Source organism: Ictidomys tridecemlineatus, chromosome 4, assembly GCF_052094955.1.
Source record: "Ictidomys tridecemlineatus isolate mIctTri1 chromosome 4, mIctTri1.hap1, whole genome shotgun sequence".
Taxonomy (NCBI): Eukaryota; Metazoa; Chordata; class Mammalia; order Rodentia; family Sciuridae; genus Ictidomys; species Ictidomys tridecemlineatus.
In genome coordinates, this window is record NC_135480.1 from 142,421,995 (window position 1) to 142,437,691 (window position 15,697).

Below are 15,697 nucleotides of genomic sequence, written 5' to 3' on the forward strand. Positions count from 1 at the left end.
TGGCTATTTCCAGTTCCAGGCCACATTCTCAAAACAAGTAGATGATGACAAGTATATGAGGTCATGCGGGAGAGGTCATTTGAGGGGTTTATAGTTTGGACCTGGAAAGTGCCCTACAGGCTCATGTGCTTGGTCACAAGCTGGAGGCACTAATGGGAAGTGGGGAAAACTTTAGGAAGTGGGGCCTAGTTAGAGAAAGTAGGTCACTGGGGCACGTTCTTAAAGGGTGTACCTTGTCCCTAATCCCTTCCTTTTTCCAGCTTTACTCCACCACGTACTCCCCACCATGATGTTCTGTCTCACTTCAAGGCCACAGTGATGGGATCAATTGAATGACTGAAACTTCTGAAATCATGAGCCAAAACAAATCTTTCCTCCTTGAAGTTGTTTTTCTCGGGCATTTTTGTCACAGTGACAGAAAGCTGACTAACACAGGAAGGGAGGGATTCTATGGGCTTGTGGGGCGGGGGGGGGGGTATTAAAAGGGTGTGTGGAAATGTGCAATGTGAAGTACCTGCTTCTGTTGGGGATCAAGCCTTTTTCCAATTCATTCCCGATCCTCACGGCCAGCCAGTGGCCCAGCTTGCCGTCATACAGAGTATCTACCACTCGAAAGACCTCCCCTCTGGTAAAGGCCAGGCTCTGTGGAGTTTCCTTCTCACATTCAAAGTGGCTTCTTATAAAAAATGAATCCCCTCTGCCACAAGCCAGGATGTCTCTATAGACTGAAAGGCAAAAGCATGGTTTGCTGCATTTGGTTTAAAGATCTTTCCAGAGTTCTGGTTTCTCCCATCTCTGATTACCCACTTCACCTTCCTGCATCCAGTGAACCCAGTGCATGGGCCTACAGGAATCACAGCTCTAACAGGAAGAAGGATATATAACCAACTACATGAGCTGCTGAGATGGTCAATGTTATGTCTCAAATAACCTGGGCTAGGGATGCCCAGACATTTGGTCAAAACATTATTCCAAATGTTTCTAGAGGGTGTTTCTACATGTTTCTAGAGGGAAAGTATTTTGGGATGAGAGTAATTATTTAAATGGATAGACTGAGTAAAGCATATTGTCCTCACTAATGTGGGTGGGCCTCATCCAATCAGCTGAAGCCCTGAATAGAGCAAAAAATGAGACCCACCCTCAAGTTAAGAGGGCACTGCTCTTCTCTCTTGGTAGCCTTCAAACTGAGAACTCAGCTCTCCCCAGCCTCTGTAATGGAACCATACTGTCCTGGTTAAACCTTCCAACTGGCTCTACAGGGTCCCTACCTTTAATTCACCCTGCAGATCTTGGGATATGCCAGCCTCTATGATCCTAAGAGCCAATTTCTTATAATAAATCCTACTGGTTCCAACGTCTCCCATGAGTTGTTTCTCTAGAAAACTCTGACTAATACAGTTGTCAATCAACCCTCTGAAATGGGCAGGGAAGAGACTATGGTGGCCCCCCACTTTACAGATGACAACAAGGCCCGAGAAGACAAAGCAACTTGTTACATTGGTCAAGGTGGGAGCCAACAGTTGGTGTGGCTCTGGTTACCCGTTATATGGAAAATTACTAATAATTCCAGGCAAAACTTAATGGCCTATCACTGTTCAGAAAAGCAGTTTAATTCCAAACTGACATGCCAATGAAATTATTTCAGTAGATGGGGAGGAATCATTTTTGTACAAAGTTAAGCAACACTCAAATTTTCTCCATATATACCTGTGACTCTGGGATTAGGTGTCAAGATCCATTTCAATTTTTTGAAATGGATCTTGACATTTCAAAATCAAAAGATCAAAACTCCTGAATTTTCCTATTCTGGCTCCAAGACACCTCTTTCATCCTTCCCACCTCCCCCAAGTAAATTAAATGACCAAACATGCTCACCATCAGCTCGGCTCTGAGCTAAAATGACCACCATTTCACCTTTGGGGATTTCTAACAGGTAGAGTACAGCATCTTCCCGGACCAGCCCTCTGAAGTCCTGTGAGTTCACCTGATAGAAAGGAAAAACAGGAGGAGAGAGATTTCATAGTTAGATGTCAAGTGACCTAGTCTCTCTGTTCTTGTCAGTCTTCCAAAGCAAAACAAGGACGTACCAAGGTCCTTAGTGTCTCTACTCATACCCTCCCCAGCACCTCCACATGGGCCTGAGCTGCATGGGCACCACTAACTTTCTTGCCTCCCCAAATTGCCAGTCCAATTAGAAATAAACCACTAGACCAAGGATTTGTCACTGGATCAGCCTGGACCATCTTTTGGCTATGTCTGCCTTCTCCTCTCCTGTAGTCTCCCATAGAGGTGGTCAGGAAGGTAATGTGTAATAAGGAGCAGTGGGGTCTGTGGTAAAGGAGCCTGGTGATCCAAATAAAATCTACAAGTAAGGATTCTGATCAAATCCATCCTTCTCCTATAGATCCTATCACCTGAAAGACATCTAACCTGTGTTTATGAAATCAAAGGGTGTTTATGAAGTTGAAGAGCATCAACCTTATGAAAGACCATTAGTCTAATACATGGTCTTATATAACATAAGCTTCTGGCTCACACCTATTTCTGGCAAAGAGCCCCCATTTATTCCACAGTGATTGAATAGGGATCACTATAAATGGCATTTGGAAAATAAATTAGAGAGAAAATAAAATTGAAATGTAATAACAAGAAAAAATATTTTGAAACCAGAATTCTGTATCCTTAAAATTATCTTGAAGTGTTGGATGTTTTAATAATATTTTATAGAAATGAAAAGATACAGAATACAGAATTCCCATGAAATATTTTCTTCAGTTATTGAGAGCTACAAAATCCTTTCAATCATAAAAAAAAAAAACTGCTTTATTACTTTTAAACTATCATTGATTCAGGGCCTTAATTAAGGCCAAATGTGTGATTAAGTGAAAGTAGGCATTAGACTGAAACTAATCTGAGGCTTTAAAAAAGAAAAAAATAAATAAAAACGTGATTTGCTAGAGCAACCAAGCTAACTTTTCCTTTGTAACAATATTTATTATTTAAAATACTGTCATTTTCACCTCTCTGTCCCCAAATAGGGATCATTGAACTTTGGTGCTAATCTTTCCTCATGTGGTTTCTGTATTTCTGTACGGCTACATATATGATTTTATATGAGCTGTAGATGCTTATATTTATTTACTTAAATAAACCAGGGCCATGGGGTAAGGGCAAGGACATCAGAAGTCCCTCTGCCCATCTCTATGGCCACATGAGGCTAAACATCAATCAGGTAAAAAACCACAAAGGTCAAAATGAAATCATGTGAGATAGCTTTATTGGTTTAAAACTAAATAAAATTATTTTCCCCTCTCTTCCATCCCATAAAGGTTTCTGAAAGATAAATGACAACCATACCAGATAAATAATAAGCAATGAGATGGGTCAAGCCAAGCAGGGAAAAAATAAACATATTTCTATTTTGGGTAAGACATTACACGGTAGCACAGCCCACTCTTGCTTTCATTCCACACATTAATCTGTCACCTTTACAAAGCAGAACAGAGCCACACTTAGAAACCCTCCAACTGAAAAATGCCATCAGTCTATGAACACAGTTCACCTCCCAGATTCAGTTTGGGCATGAAAAGCAGCACAGAAACAAATGAAAGTGAAAAGAGCCAGGGCAGCACTTTTGCGCTTTGAGGGTTAGACCACACCATCCTTTCCGATAAATATCCTCTTTCATGAGCTATTTAGTAGTCCACAGGGTCCAGTCCGGTTTGCTGTGAGCCTACAGGATCCTGTATCAGCTACAGCTCACCATTGTGCACCAGCTTCTCCGCCCTGATAGGCAAACCCAATCTTTTTCACCCTTTTGCAGAGCTCAGGGCTCCTTTTGTAGTCCATAGAAAATTTATTCCCACCCTTGAAAGAGGACCTCCTCACCACCTGACCTCCCCATACAGGATTACTGCAAAAGAAGCCAGTTCCCACAGTTTCTTCCTTGTCACCAGAGTGAGATCAGGAAACAACCATTTCTTAAATATAAATGCTGAGTAATATGACTTTTTACCCATTAAGTGACACTCCCTGTCTTTAATAATGACAAACAGGGAGGTGGGACTATTAAATCCCTATATGAGCTCACTAGAAAATTTAGAAAACACTGTCCCCCCGACACCAACTCCCCAACGCAAAGAGGACAGATTCATTTTATCCTTGAACGTCAAAGAGCAAAAGCTCCAGATCTCCAGCAGACACCCGAAGGCTTCACAGCAGTTAGGAAATATGCTTCTTCTTCATTAGCATATTTACTGAGCGTAAAGTGGTATGCGCTGGCACCTGGACAGGATTTTTATCAGCAGCATTTGGTGGCGCATGTTTCCTAGGATCATGTGCTACACTCAAGTAGCGAGTTTACTCAAGGCGCAAGTCTTCTAGGAGCCCAACTGGAGCCAAGGAGGGTCTAGAGTTTCACTGGAAAGCTTTAGCAAAGCTCATGATCAAGGTCTGCCCTTCCCCTACTCCAGAAATGAAATCTGAACTACTGCCATGGAGCCAAGTGCTGAGAAGGAAGCAGCCATCTGTTTTTGTACTTTGCCGTTTTCTCTAGGGTTCTGTGAATTTCTCTCTCCTCTCCTTTGAGCCTAGAAGCACTCACCAGACCCTCAGTAAATGACATATGGGTTTTCCACTAAAATTAACAAGGAAAAAGCAAACAAACAAACAAAAAACAGGAATGGAAAGAAATTCCAAAATTTCAATGAAAACAGTTCTCTAGCAATGCTTTATGTCTATACCAATGGCGTACTTGGCTTTAAATATCAAAATTGAGTTATTTTTTAATTGTTTAACATCAACTGATTATACAAACATACAGCAATTTTAATAAAACGATCAATATGTTGGGCTAGGGATGTAGCTCAGGGGTAGAGTGCTTGAGAAGCAGGCCCAAGGCTCTGGGTTTAATCCCTAGTACTGCAAAAAGAATAAAGAGAAACAGAAAAAAACTACCGAAATGTTATGAACCAGGAATTCTTTTCCTGGATGGTTTTAAAAGCAAACAACATACTGAGTGGCAGCTGTGTGTCATCTGCCAGGAACTGTGCTCTGGGCCTTAGAAGTACTCTCTTTTAATCTTGCCAGGGTTCCTGAGAGGTAGGTATTCTCATCTCCACTCAAGAGACCTGGAAACCACATCTCAGGGTGAGCCAGGGTCACAGAATTACTGAGAGGCTGGAGCCAGGCTCAGATAACAAGGTCTGATGTTAATAGTCATGCCTATTCAGTTAGGTCACAAGACCCATTGAAATTTCTTTCTTGCAGGTTCTTAATTAGACTCTTGACTTTTTTCATTAATCAAACTACTAAATTCATAGTGTCTTAAACATTATAAACTCTTGCAGACCAAGGAATGAGTTTTGGATTCTAGGGCAGATGAGACAGGGCCTATGTGAGACAAGACCTCAGGGCTGGACATCAACACACTTGTCACTGACTGTTTTCACAAGATGACCACCTCCTTGTGAAAGAACACCCAGAAAAGCCCACCCAGCAAGAGACTTCTGGAAACAGGGCTGCACTTCCCTCACCTTCAGAATCTGGTCTCCCTCCTGAAGGCCTTCCTGCTCTGCAGATGTGCCCTCTTGAATGCCAGCAACAAATATCCCAACGTCGTTGCCACCAGCCAACCGGAGGCCCACGCTGTCTCCCTTCTTGAACTTCACCATTTTGGTGTTAGGGCTGCAACAAGTTTGGTTCCAGGAAAAAAAAAGAGATGAGAGATCATTTTTCAAAGGGGAGGGGAGAGGGCACACTAGCAGACGAGAGATTTAATTTTGTCTATCTACAGAGCAATTTATAGGTGACATTCATCTCATTTTTCTCATCTATTCTACGATTTTATCCTCCTTGGGACAGTTAGGTGAATACCAGCAGGCTCACATTACTGAAGAAGGTGAAATATAAAATGTTTGCATCAGCTTATTTAAGATGAGAAAGCAAACAAAGGGGAGAATTAGGGCCAAAATTAAGCTACCCAACACTCAGTTTAGGATTCTTTTAAACAAAAACCTACAGGTATCCTCAGCTTTTGTCAAATGAAGACATAGAAGCTGGTCCATAGAAGCTGGTCCTAATACAGCTGCTGCTCCTGACACCATTGAATCAGAGGCTCATTATCAAGTGCAGAGCCCTGGTTACCTCCATTCCCTTCCCCACAATGGGATCATCATGTCACTGCAGCCACTACTGAGGCACCACAGTTTAACAATGCTTCACCTGTTTGGGGCTATGCCTCTGCCAAAAGCAAATATTCAAAATAATATTCTGGAGAAGTAGGCAGGCAAGCAGGGAACATCATCATCACCAAGTTCACCTAGTTCCACAAGTTGCTTTTCAAAAAAATGATTCCACTCTCATAAATATCAGCAGTACAGGTTGGTTAAAGGTAGCTGGTAAAGAAACCTATTCTTCTGGATTTCAGTTAAGGAGATGAGCAGTGTGGAAAAGAAAACAGGAGAAAAAAAGAAAGAGAAAGAGGAGCTGGGGTTATAGCTCAGCTGTGGAGCACTTGCCTAGCATTTGTGAGGCACTGAGTTTGATCCCTAGCACCATACAAAAATAAACAAATAAAATAAAGGTATGGTGTCCATCCACAAAGGGGGAGGGGGATATATACCCATATATTGCTTCATCTTCAGGACTAGGACGAAGAAAAGTTCTTGGAGCTGGTTTGGGTTGAGGAACTGTGGAATACAAAACATCCATTGTTACTGATGTGATGAGCAAGAGACAGTTTCTAAATTTCAAAACATAATAAATATTCAAATATTATTTCAAAGTTACCATAAATGGTCTTTTTGCTGCTTAAGCTTTTATAGGTACTCACATAGGTACCCACATCTGGAATGATGGGACATAATGGGTTATGGTGAAACTTAATTTTGAAGCATTAGCAGGTCCTAATACTTTCTCAAAATTGTAAGAAGAGAAACAAACCACCAAAATGCAATGTGCACATGTATAAGATGACAATATTTTCTAGAACTAAAAGATCATATAATGAGACTACATATTTCCCAGGTATAAATATTTATGCACACTAAACAGGATGATAACTGCAGGGTGGCAGAGTTAGGGTGATGAGTTTGGGATCATGGATGAAAGCAATAGGACTGTCACCCATCAAATATGTCAAATATGATCAATTTTGATGGCATTAAAAGAGGATGGACTCAACCATTTTAAGAATGAGGGTTTGTTTTTTTTGTTTGTTTGTTTTGTTTTTTTTATAATTTCTCTCTCCCTTTCAAACCACTCTCTAAATCTCATGATTCTAAACTCAAGTGTTGACAATGAATGTCTCAAGTTCGGGGTCTAGCTCAGTGGTGCAGGATGCACTTTGCATGTACAATATCCTGGATTCAAACCATAGGCTCCCCCAAAATGAGTGGTCTTAAAGCCTCACCTGGTTCCTCTTGGTATCTGGGTTCCTTGTTGGTTTCTGTGACAACTGCAGCTGCAGTGTCCCCAGAGGACTTGAATGGAGTGGGTGTGGCGCCCATTTTGGACAATCTGTTGGACGTGTCCTCCCTTGAACTAAAGCATAGGTTATGTTAACATCTCAGAGGTAATAGATACACAAACACGCATGTGTGTAGCTCCCCAGTGTGCAAGGGAAATACATGTCATCTCACCTTGGCCTTTCCTTCAGCTTCTCATTGGAGGAATGATAATCATAATCAGAATACTGCTGGCGTCTCTCTTCTGGAGAAAATGATCGGTTTGACTCTATTTCTGAGACATCTGTTTCAAAAAAAAAAAGACTTTTATAGTAAAATATTTAAGATATGTATCAGAAATTATGCTATTTCCTCAGTAGGAGATATGGGAAATGTAAGAGACTCAGGAAAAAAAAAAGAAGTTAACCTTAAGGGAAGGGCATTAAAAATTAATATAGAGGAAGTCAGATTCAGAACTGTACATTTCTCTTTTCATCCCACATTCCTTTATAACTGCTTCTGAAGGATGAAAATTCAGTTATAGTCAATTCTCAACATCTGCAGGACAACAGTTTCAGGCTCACTACAGCCAAAATCTGCAGATGCTTAAGTCCTTTATATAAAATGGCATAGTATTTGCAAGTAACCTACACACATCTTCCTGTATACTCTAAAGATACATCTAAAGATGACTTATAATGCCTGATACAATATAAATGCTAGGTAAATAGCAAAATAACAAGAAAAAGAGGTATTAAGCAATGAGTACTGAGAGATTGAATATGTGAAATGACAAGAGGCTTTGGCAGAGTGTGCCCAAATATTACTACATTTATGTAGATTCAGCACAGTGCTCAATTCAAGTTTTGTTTCTTGGAACCTGATGGAATTGTTTTTTCCACATATATTCAATCTGTGGTTGACTGAATCTGGGGATACAGAATCAAGGACCTGGAAGACCAGCTGTACTGTATTACATATTTGCTCATTCCCACCAAATAGATGAATGCTTCTCAAACCTTAATGTGTATACAGATCACCTAGGGATCTTCCTGAGGCACAGTTGTTCTGGGGTAGGGCTTGAGATTCTACAGTTTTATCAATCTCCCGGATGACACTAATGCTACTGAGGTGCTGGGGACCACACTCTGAGTAGCATGGAAATAAACTGCAAACTCCTAAGATACTGGGGTTAATCCTCACAATCTTTTAGCTTTCCTGAATTGCACTCTTGGCAGTGACCACATGACCAGACTTTTGATATGCTGGAGATCAAATTAATTTTTAAGTTTTAAATTATTTTTTTACAATATATTTTTAGTTGTTGATGGACCTTTATTTTATTCATTTATTTCTATGTGGTGCTGAGAATTAAATTTAGTGCCTCACATGTGCTAGGCAAGTGCTCTACCACTGAGCCACAACTCCAGGCCCAAATTTTTATGTTTTAAAAAGAAATTCTTTTTTTTTAAATTTTTATTATTAGTTGTTCAAAACATTACAAAGCTCGACATATCATATTTCATATATTTGATTCAAGTGGGTTATGAACTCCCATTTTTACCTTGTATACAGATTGCAGAATCACATTGGTTATACATCCACGTTTTTACATACTGCCATACTAGTGTCTGTTGTATTCTGCTGCCTTTCCTATCTCCTTCCTATCCCCTCTCCCCTCCCCTCCCCTCCCATCTTCTCTCTCTACCCCATCTACTGTAATTCATTACTCTCCCTTGTTTTTTTTCCCTTTCCCCTCACTTCCTCTTATATGTAATTTTGTATAACAATGAGGGTCTCCTTCCATTTCCATGCAATTTCCCTTCTCTCTCCCTTTCCCTCCCACCTCTCGTCCATGTTTAATGTTAATCTTCTTCTCATGTTCTTCCTCCCTGCTCTGTTCTTAGTTGCTCTCCTTATATCAAAGAAGACATTTGGCATTTGTTTTTTAGGGATTGGCTTGCTTCACTTAGCATAATCTGCTCTAATGCCATCCATTTCCCTGAAAATGCCATGATTTTGTCATTTTGTCATTAGTGCAGAGGACTACTCCATTGTGTATAAATGCATTTTTTTTTATCCTTTCATCTATTGAAGGGTATCTAGGTTGGTTCCACAGTCTAGCTATTGTGAATTGTGCTGTTATGAACATCAATGTAGCAGTATCCCTGTAGTATGCTCTTTTAAGGTCTTTAGGGAACAGTCTGAAAAGGGGAATAGCTGGGTCAAATGGTGGTTCCATTCCCAGCTTTCCAAGGAATCTCCATACTACTTTCCAAATTGGCCGCACCAATTTGCAGTCCCACCAGCAATGCACAAGTGTACCCTTTTCCCCACATCCTCGCCAGCACTTGTTGTTTGTCTTCATAATGGCTGCCAATCTTACTGGAGTGAGATGGGTATCTTAGGGTGGTTTGATTTGCATTTCTCTGACTGCTAGAGATGGTGAGCATTTTTTCATGTACTTGTTGATTGGTTGTTATGTCCTCCTCTGAGAAGTGTCTGTTCAGGTCCTTGGCCCATTTGTTGATTCGGTTATTTGAAATTCTTTTTTAAAAACCAAAAGCTTGTTTGAAATCTTAGAAACTTAACATTTTCTCAACTTTTCTGCACAAAAATAATAGTGAATGGTCAAGCAGGATAGAATATGACTCCTTATGGCGTATATATAATTCATATTAGAGAAATGAATATAACTTTTAAAAAGAGAAAAGGTGACCTGGATTGAACACCACAATATCGAGCTATCTGGACTGATTCTTTATTACAGTGTGCACATATGTTAGTTATACTCCAGATTGCCTTCTCTATTGGAAATACTAACAGCCACTTTTAAAAAAACACACAAGCAAATGCAGGAAAAGAGCAATGAGCAAACTGATACATTATACAGGTTAGTTCTCCGAACTGCTCAGACATGTATTTCTTTTCTTGAATCAGGGTGTATGTTGCCCAGGCTCCTGGGCTCAAGGGATCCTCCCATCTCACACTCCAAGGTGGCTGGGACTACAGGTGCATGCCACCTTCCCACTACAGGTTTTGATTTCAGTGGCTTAATTAAGAGTTCTCTGGGAGTTTACAAGTGCACCAGAATTTCATACTGGAAACCTAATTTCAGTAGACACTTAATAAACAAATAACAACCGAACACTTAACTTTTGAAATTAAAGTTTAAAAGAGAACACTTCACTGGAAATTCAACTTCTTTTTTTTTTTTTAATTTTTTTAACATTTATTTATTTTTTCTTAGACACAACATCTTTGTATGTGGTGCTGAGGATCGATCCCGGGCCGCACGCACGCCAGGCGAGCGCGATACCGCTTGAGCCACATCCCCAGCCCCGAAATTCAACTTCTGACTGGCTGGCTTTGCTAACCGGATGAGAATGCAAGGCCAATGGTCCTACTGACTTTTGGCTAAGCTCCCCACCATCCTTTTTCCTTACCTTCTATTTCAGAGTCACTGTCATTTAGTGAGGGGATGTTGATGAGGGTCTGCTTGCTATCTCTCAACACAACGAGCTGGAGTTTTCCTCTGGACTTCTCTATCAATTTTCGTGCATCCATTAAAGACATGTTCTCAGTGACAGTTCCATTGATCTGTATTTATGAAAAATAATCATGCTATATACAGTAGAATTTTCACAGCTAAGCATGCAATTTATATGTTTTGCTTCTACAAACATAAAGGTTTTGCTCAGATACTCAGACAGACTTGGACTTAGGATCATTGAATAAAAAAAAAAACAAAATTTTTTTTTTAACCTTAGGCAATGAATATTTTTGTTTATTATGTTGCAGGTATATTATGCATAAAAAAGTTAATCTGCACGTCCTGGGTAGAGAATCCATAATTCTTACTCTCCAGAATTTCACATTCCATTACAGACATAGCAAACTTAAAAACCAAAACTGTTAATAAGAAAAATGGAAATTAATCCTCTAAGAAAATAACACTTAAAAAACTTAATGCACTAGTTATACATAATAATGGGTTTGGGGTTGGGGTTATGACTCAGCGGTAGAGCGCTCGTGTCGCATGTACAAGGCCTGGGTTCGATCCTCAGCACCACATAAAAATAAATAAATAAATAAAGTTATTAAAAAATGGGGTTCATGCTGACATATTCATAAATGCATATAACATAATTTTCTCCATTTCAATACCAGTACTATTTCCTTCCCTTCCCTCCTCCCTTCCCTGAGCCCCTTCCCCTATTCTACTGGTCTTCAACAATGCATTCCAATTTTATATATAACTATAATGCATTGAGTAAAAATAAATAAACAACAATTATCTTTTAAATTAAACGTAATCCTGAATACCTGGCTCCCAAATGCAACCATGTAAAAGCTGCAGTATACTCTGCTAATTTATTTAACTTGCAAGCTTAAGACAATTGTTTGGTTTACTACTGGAACATGTTTCCTCACTGGAGAGGTTTACGATAACTATTAAATTTAATCAGCATTCATATACTATCACTCTCCCTTTCATCTTTCCTTATTTTAAGGAGTAAAAACCTCAACTTTAAGTCAACAGGAAAAGAGACAGTATTTTTTGAGGTTTCTTTTAAAAAGTGACATTAAAGGGGCTAGAGCTGTAGCTTAGTGGCAGAGTGCTTGCCTAGCATGGGTGAGGCATGGGTTTGATCCTCAGCACCACATAAAAATAAACAAATAAAATAAAGGCATTCTGTCCATCTACAACTAGGGGGAAATAAATAAATAAATAAATAGAGTAAGTAAAGTAAGTGACATTAAAGTAGTTCAAAAGAGCAATGAGCAAATGGATACATTATATAGGTTAGTTCTCTGGTTTTTCTTCTTTTTCTTTTTTTCCCCCTCAGTGCTGGGGATGGGACTCAGGGCCTGGCATGTGCTCTACCATAGTACTATACCTACAGCCCTGAGTCTGGATTTTCTGATAAAATCATCTTGCTGTGCTGCTCTTCCTATTGATTCCCAACACAGCCAAGTTTTTCTTTATTGGCATTTGAACATGGAGTTGCATACTAGGAATGCATTTAGGAACATAGCTGTTCTCTGTCCTCATCCACCCACCTTGAGAATTATGTCCCCTTCATGAAGATTGCCATCTTTAGTTGCCAGACCTGTTCTGGTCATCTCCTTGATGAAGATCTGACTCCCCAGCCGGAGACCATACTCTAGAAACAAAAACATAAATACACACGTATGTCAGCCTAACTAGTATTTTAAAAATTACAAAAAATTAATATCATGTGGAATGTTCTATTGTATGGGCCTAGACTCTTATTTAAAAAAAAAATCAAGGTCATTTAAAAAAAAAAAAAGAGAGAGGCAGAGGAATTATTCCACATTTAAAAAGAGACATAAAAGCCAAAGGCAGTGCATGAACTCCATAGATCCTTGATCCAGCACAGGGGAGGGGATGGGTCACAATATTTTGGACTAATTCCAAAATGAGCTATATTATAATATATGACGGGCTATTAATGTTTATTTCCTTAAGTGTGACAGTGGCATTGTGATATAGGAGAATGTTCTTATTCTTGAGAGATTTCACCTGCTGGAATATTTACTGGTAATGAGTGAAGCTGCTTATAAGTTACTTTCAAGGGGGTTCAAAGAAAAAAGGGAGGAAAAGGACATAGAAAGCAAATGTAGCAAAATGTTAACAATTGGTAGAACTGGGTGAAGGCTATAGGTGTAAGCTACAAAATTAATACTTTTCAAATAAAATGTTGGAAACAAAAAAGCAACTCAGCACATCTTCTGCTGACAATGAGGCTGCCCCCAAAAGGAAGTACGCAATACTCCCTTCTGTAACAATGTAACCGGTACAGGGTCATGCGCTGAAAGTTCAGTGTGTGAAGAAAAGCAGTACGACAGGCAAGGCAATTCTGAAAGAATTCAACTAAAGCCAGCAGAGCTCTGGGTGTTCATGCACTTGGCATTACCATCAAATGAAAATAACACATTAACTAAGGATGTGTGTTTTTAAATATTTTAAATGTTCTTCAAACTATTCTGATTTTCCTTATTAAACCTGTGAGAACATGCATTTTAAGGATGAATTTTGGTTACTTTAAGAAGCTATCACAATCTAGAAGTCTGAAAACAAATACATTCATTTTTTTAAAAATTATCACCACTGTTCTGAAAGAAAATCTTATTATAAAACAGTAACTTTCTCTAATTCAGGAAAGTTATGAAGTAAATTTAAAAATTAAGTTTTTGATGGTTTACAGTAAACCTGAATCCCTCACATACACAAGGAGCTGATAAGAATACCAAACAGGAAGGGTGAGGACTCCTCTACCTTCATGGGTGATGACCCTCTACTGGCCAAACAGCATCACAGCCCCGGACACAAGGCTGACAAGTCTGAATAATTTCTTTCTTATATATCAATACCCCCTCTATCTTCTTAAAAATTGCACTTCTGTTATACCTTTGCAAATAGATTTGTTAATGTATGTGTGGGCATTTCTTAAATGAAGAAATCAGCAGACCAGCTTCTAAGACCTTGATATGCAAGGTGATATGGTGCCCAATGAAGTGAGCCTATGAATTGATGGTATTTTTTCCTTAATCAAATGTATGTCTGACCTATTGTTGAACTTCTTATGCACACTATTCTTATGCACACTAGACAGTGAAAGCTAAGTTATTACATAATCTTAGCAAAGGGAGAAAAAAAATTCTTTTAAAGTGGAGGGCTGAGGCTGTAGTTCAGTGGGAGAGCACTTTCCTAGCACATGTGAGGCCCTGGGTGCAGTCCCCAGCAAATGCTCCCCCCACAAAACACACACACACACACACACACACACACACAAAGAAGTGGAATTGTTTATATAGTGATTTCCTGATTTGGAGAACAAAATGGCCAAGAAAGAGCAAAACACTGTATGAACACAGAGGCATAACCCCCTTTTTTTCCCCTTGATTTACTAAGACTGGTTATGTTGGGGGCAGTCTCTTAGGATAATGTGTTTCTAAATTGTGGGGTTTGAGATCAACTTAGTGGGCTGCAACCAGTATTTTAAAAATTTAATGTAATGGAATTCTCAGGTACACCACACTTAGGTAATGTTCCACCAAACTTCTGTTAAAGTTTTTGACGTGGAGGTGCTTCTATGATTATTTACAAGAAATAGTTATTTTCATGGCAGGAGCTAGGGAAAGAGGGAAGAAGGTAGAGGAAGAGCAAAAGGAGAAAGAAAGGAGAAGTTTGAAAAGCAGTGCATTCAGGAACTTAAGATCCTGGGTGCATGCCCCAAAGCATGGGGTCAGACTCTTAAAGAGGTGTCTCTTATCATATTCTCACTCTCAAAACTTCTCTACATCCCATCTGTCAATCTAGACACAGGGTGGTTCTTATTCTGCTTGAGGGTTCTTGAATGATCACCTCCTCACAAGAGTCATAAAAATTCTGTGAAATCATTACACCTAAGATGCACCTTCCTCAGGATGATGCGTTCTCAGCTTTCAGCTTTATTTTCTCACCCTCAACCCCACTCAGCCCCTCACATTATTCTTCAGTTATTTCAATAGGCACCTGGTTATATAACTCAACCCTTTATGAAAAATTCAGAGAAAACAAGCCCTCTCATTTGGCAGGCTATTTAAATGCAAATCCCCAAACTGAAAAGCAAGAGGTCTTTCACTTTCACTTTGCATGGGGGTGGGGGCACTTTTCATCTTTTTTTCTCTAGAAATAACCATTGGAGAGCAAAAGGAGATAAGATATGTTAGAAGAAATTTTAAGTCAGAAGACAAGAACTGATGCTAGGACTAGCTCAACAGTAGGCTCTCAAGCCCTGTTCACTCACCTACTGATCTCCTATCAGCTACTCCCAGGGGATGGAGTTTGAGTTCTAGCTCCACCATCTACATACTGGCTTCAAGACGAGCAAGTTGCTTCCCCATCTGAGTCTCAGAATCTTCACCTATGAAATACAGGCGCTAACTGCTTCTCTAGCTGCAATATAGAGTTTTGAGAGACCACCTCCACCACAGATCTACCCAAACACCTCCCTGTATCATGGTATTCCTGACCTACAGCACTAGAATAAAACCTCCTTCCACACAGGCTTCTTATAAGGATTAAATAAGAGAATATTTACCCAGCATAGCTCCTGGCATAGAACAGAAAATCAAGAAGTGCTGGAGTACTGTCTTCTCTCTTGGTTTCTCTAGCTTGAGAAGCCCACTACCTGCAGGCCCCAGGGCCACTCCATGTTTCTGATTCCATGGGGCTGGGGTGA

At 39.7% G+C, this 15,697-nt stretch overlaps 1 protein-coding gene across 6 annotated transcripts in view; it reads right to left on the reverse strand.

Moving 5' to 3' along the window:
• Window positions 1-15,697, reverse strand: part of Tjp2 (tight junction protein 2) — a 122,062-nt gene that overhangs the window by 18,311 nt on the left and 88,054 nt on the right. For all 6 annotated transcript variants that reach the window (XM_078047554.1, XM_078047553.1, XM_078047559.1 and 3 more), the window contains 8 exons: window positions 12,510-12,613; window positions 10,892-11,045; window positions 7,641-7,749; window positions 7,412-7,542; window positions 6,623-6,689; window positions 5,535-5,685; window positions 1,876-1,984; window positions 515-725 (listed from right to left, as the gene is read on the reverse strand). In XM_078047554.1, the coding sequence (XP_077903680.1) occupies window positions 515-725; window positions 1,876-1,984; window positions 5,535-5,685; window positions 6,623-6,689; window positions 7,412-7,542; window positions 7,641-7,749; window positions 10,892-11,045; window positions 12,510-12,613 (1,036 nt within the window). The remainder of the gene's footprint in view (window positions 1-514; window positions 726-1,875; window positions 1,985-5,534; window positions 5,686-6,622; window positions 6,690-7,411; window positions 7,543-7,640; window positions 7,750-10,891; window positions 11,046-12,509; window positions 12,614-15,697) is intronic.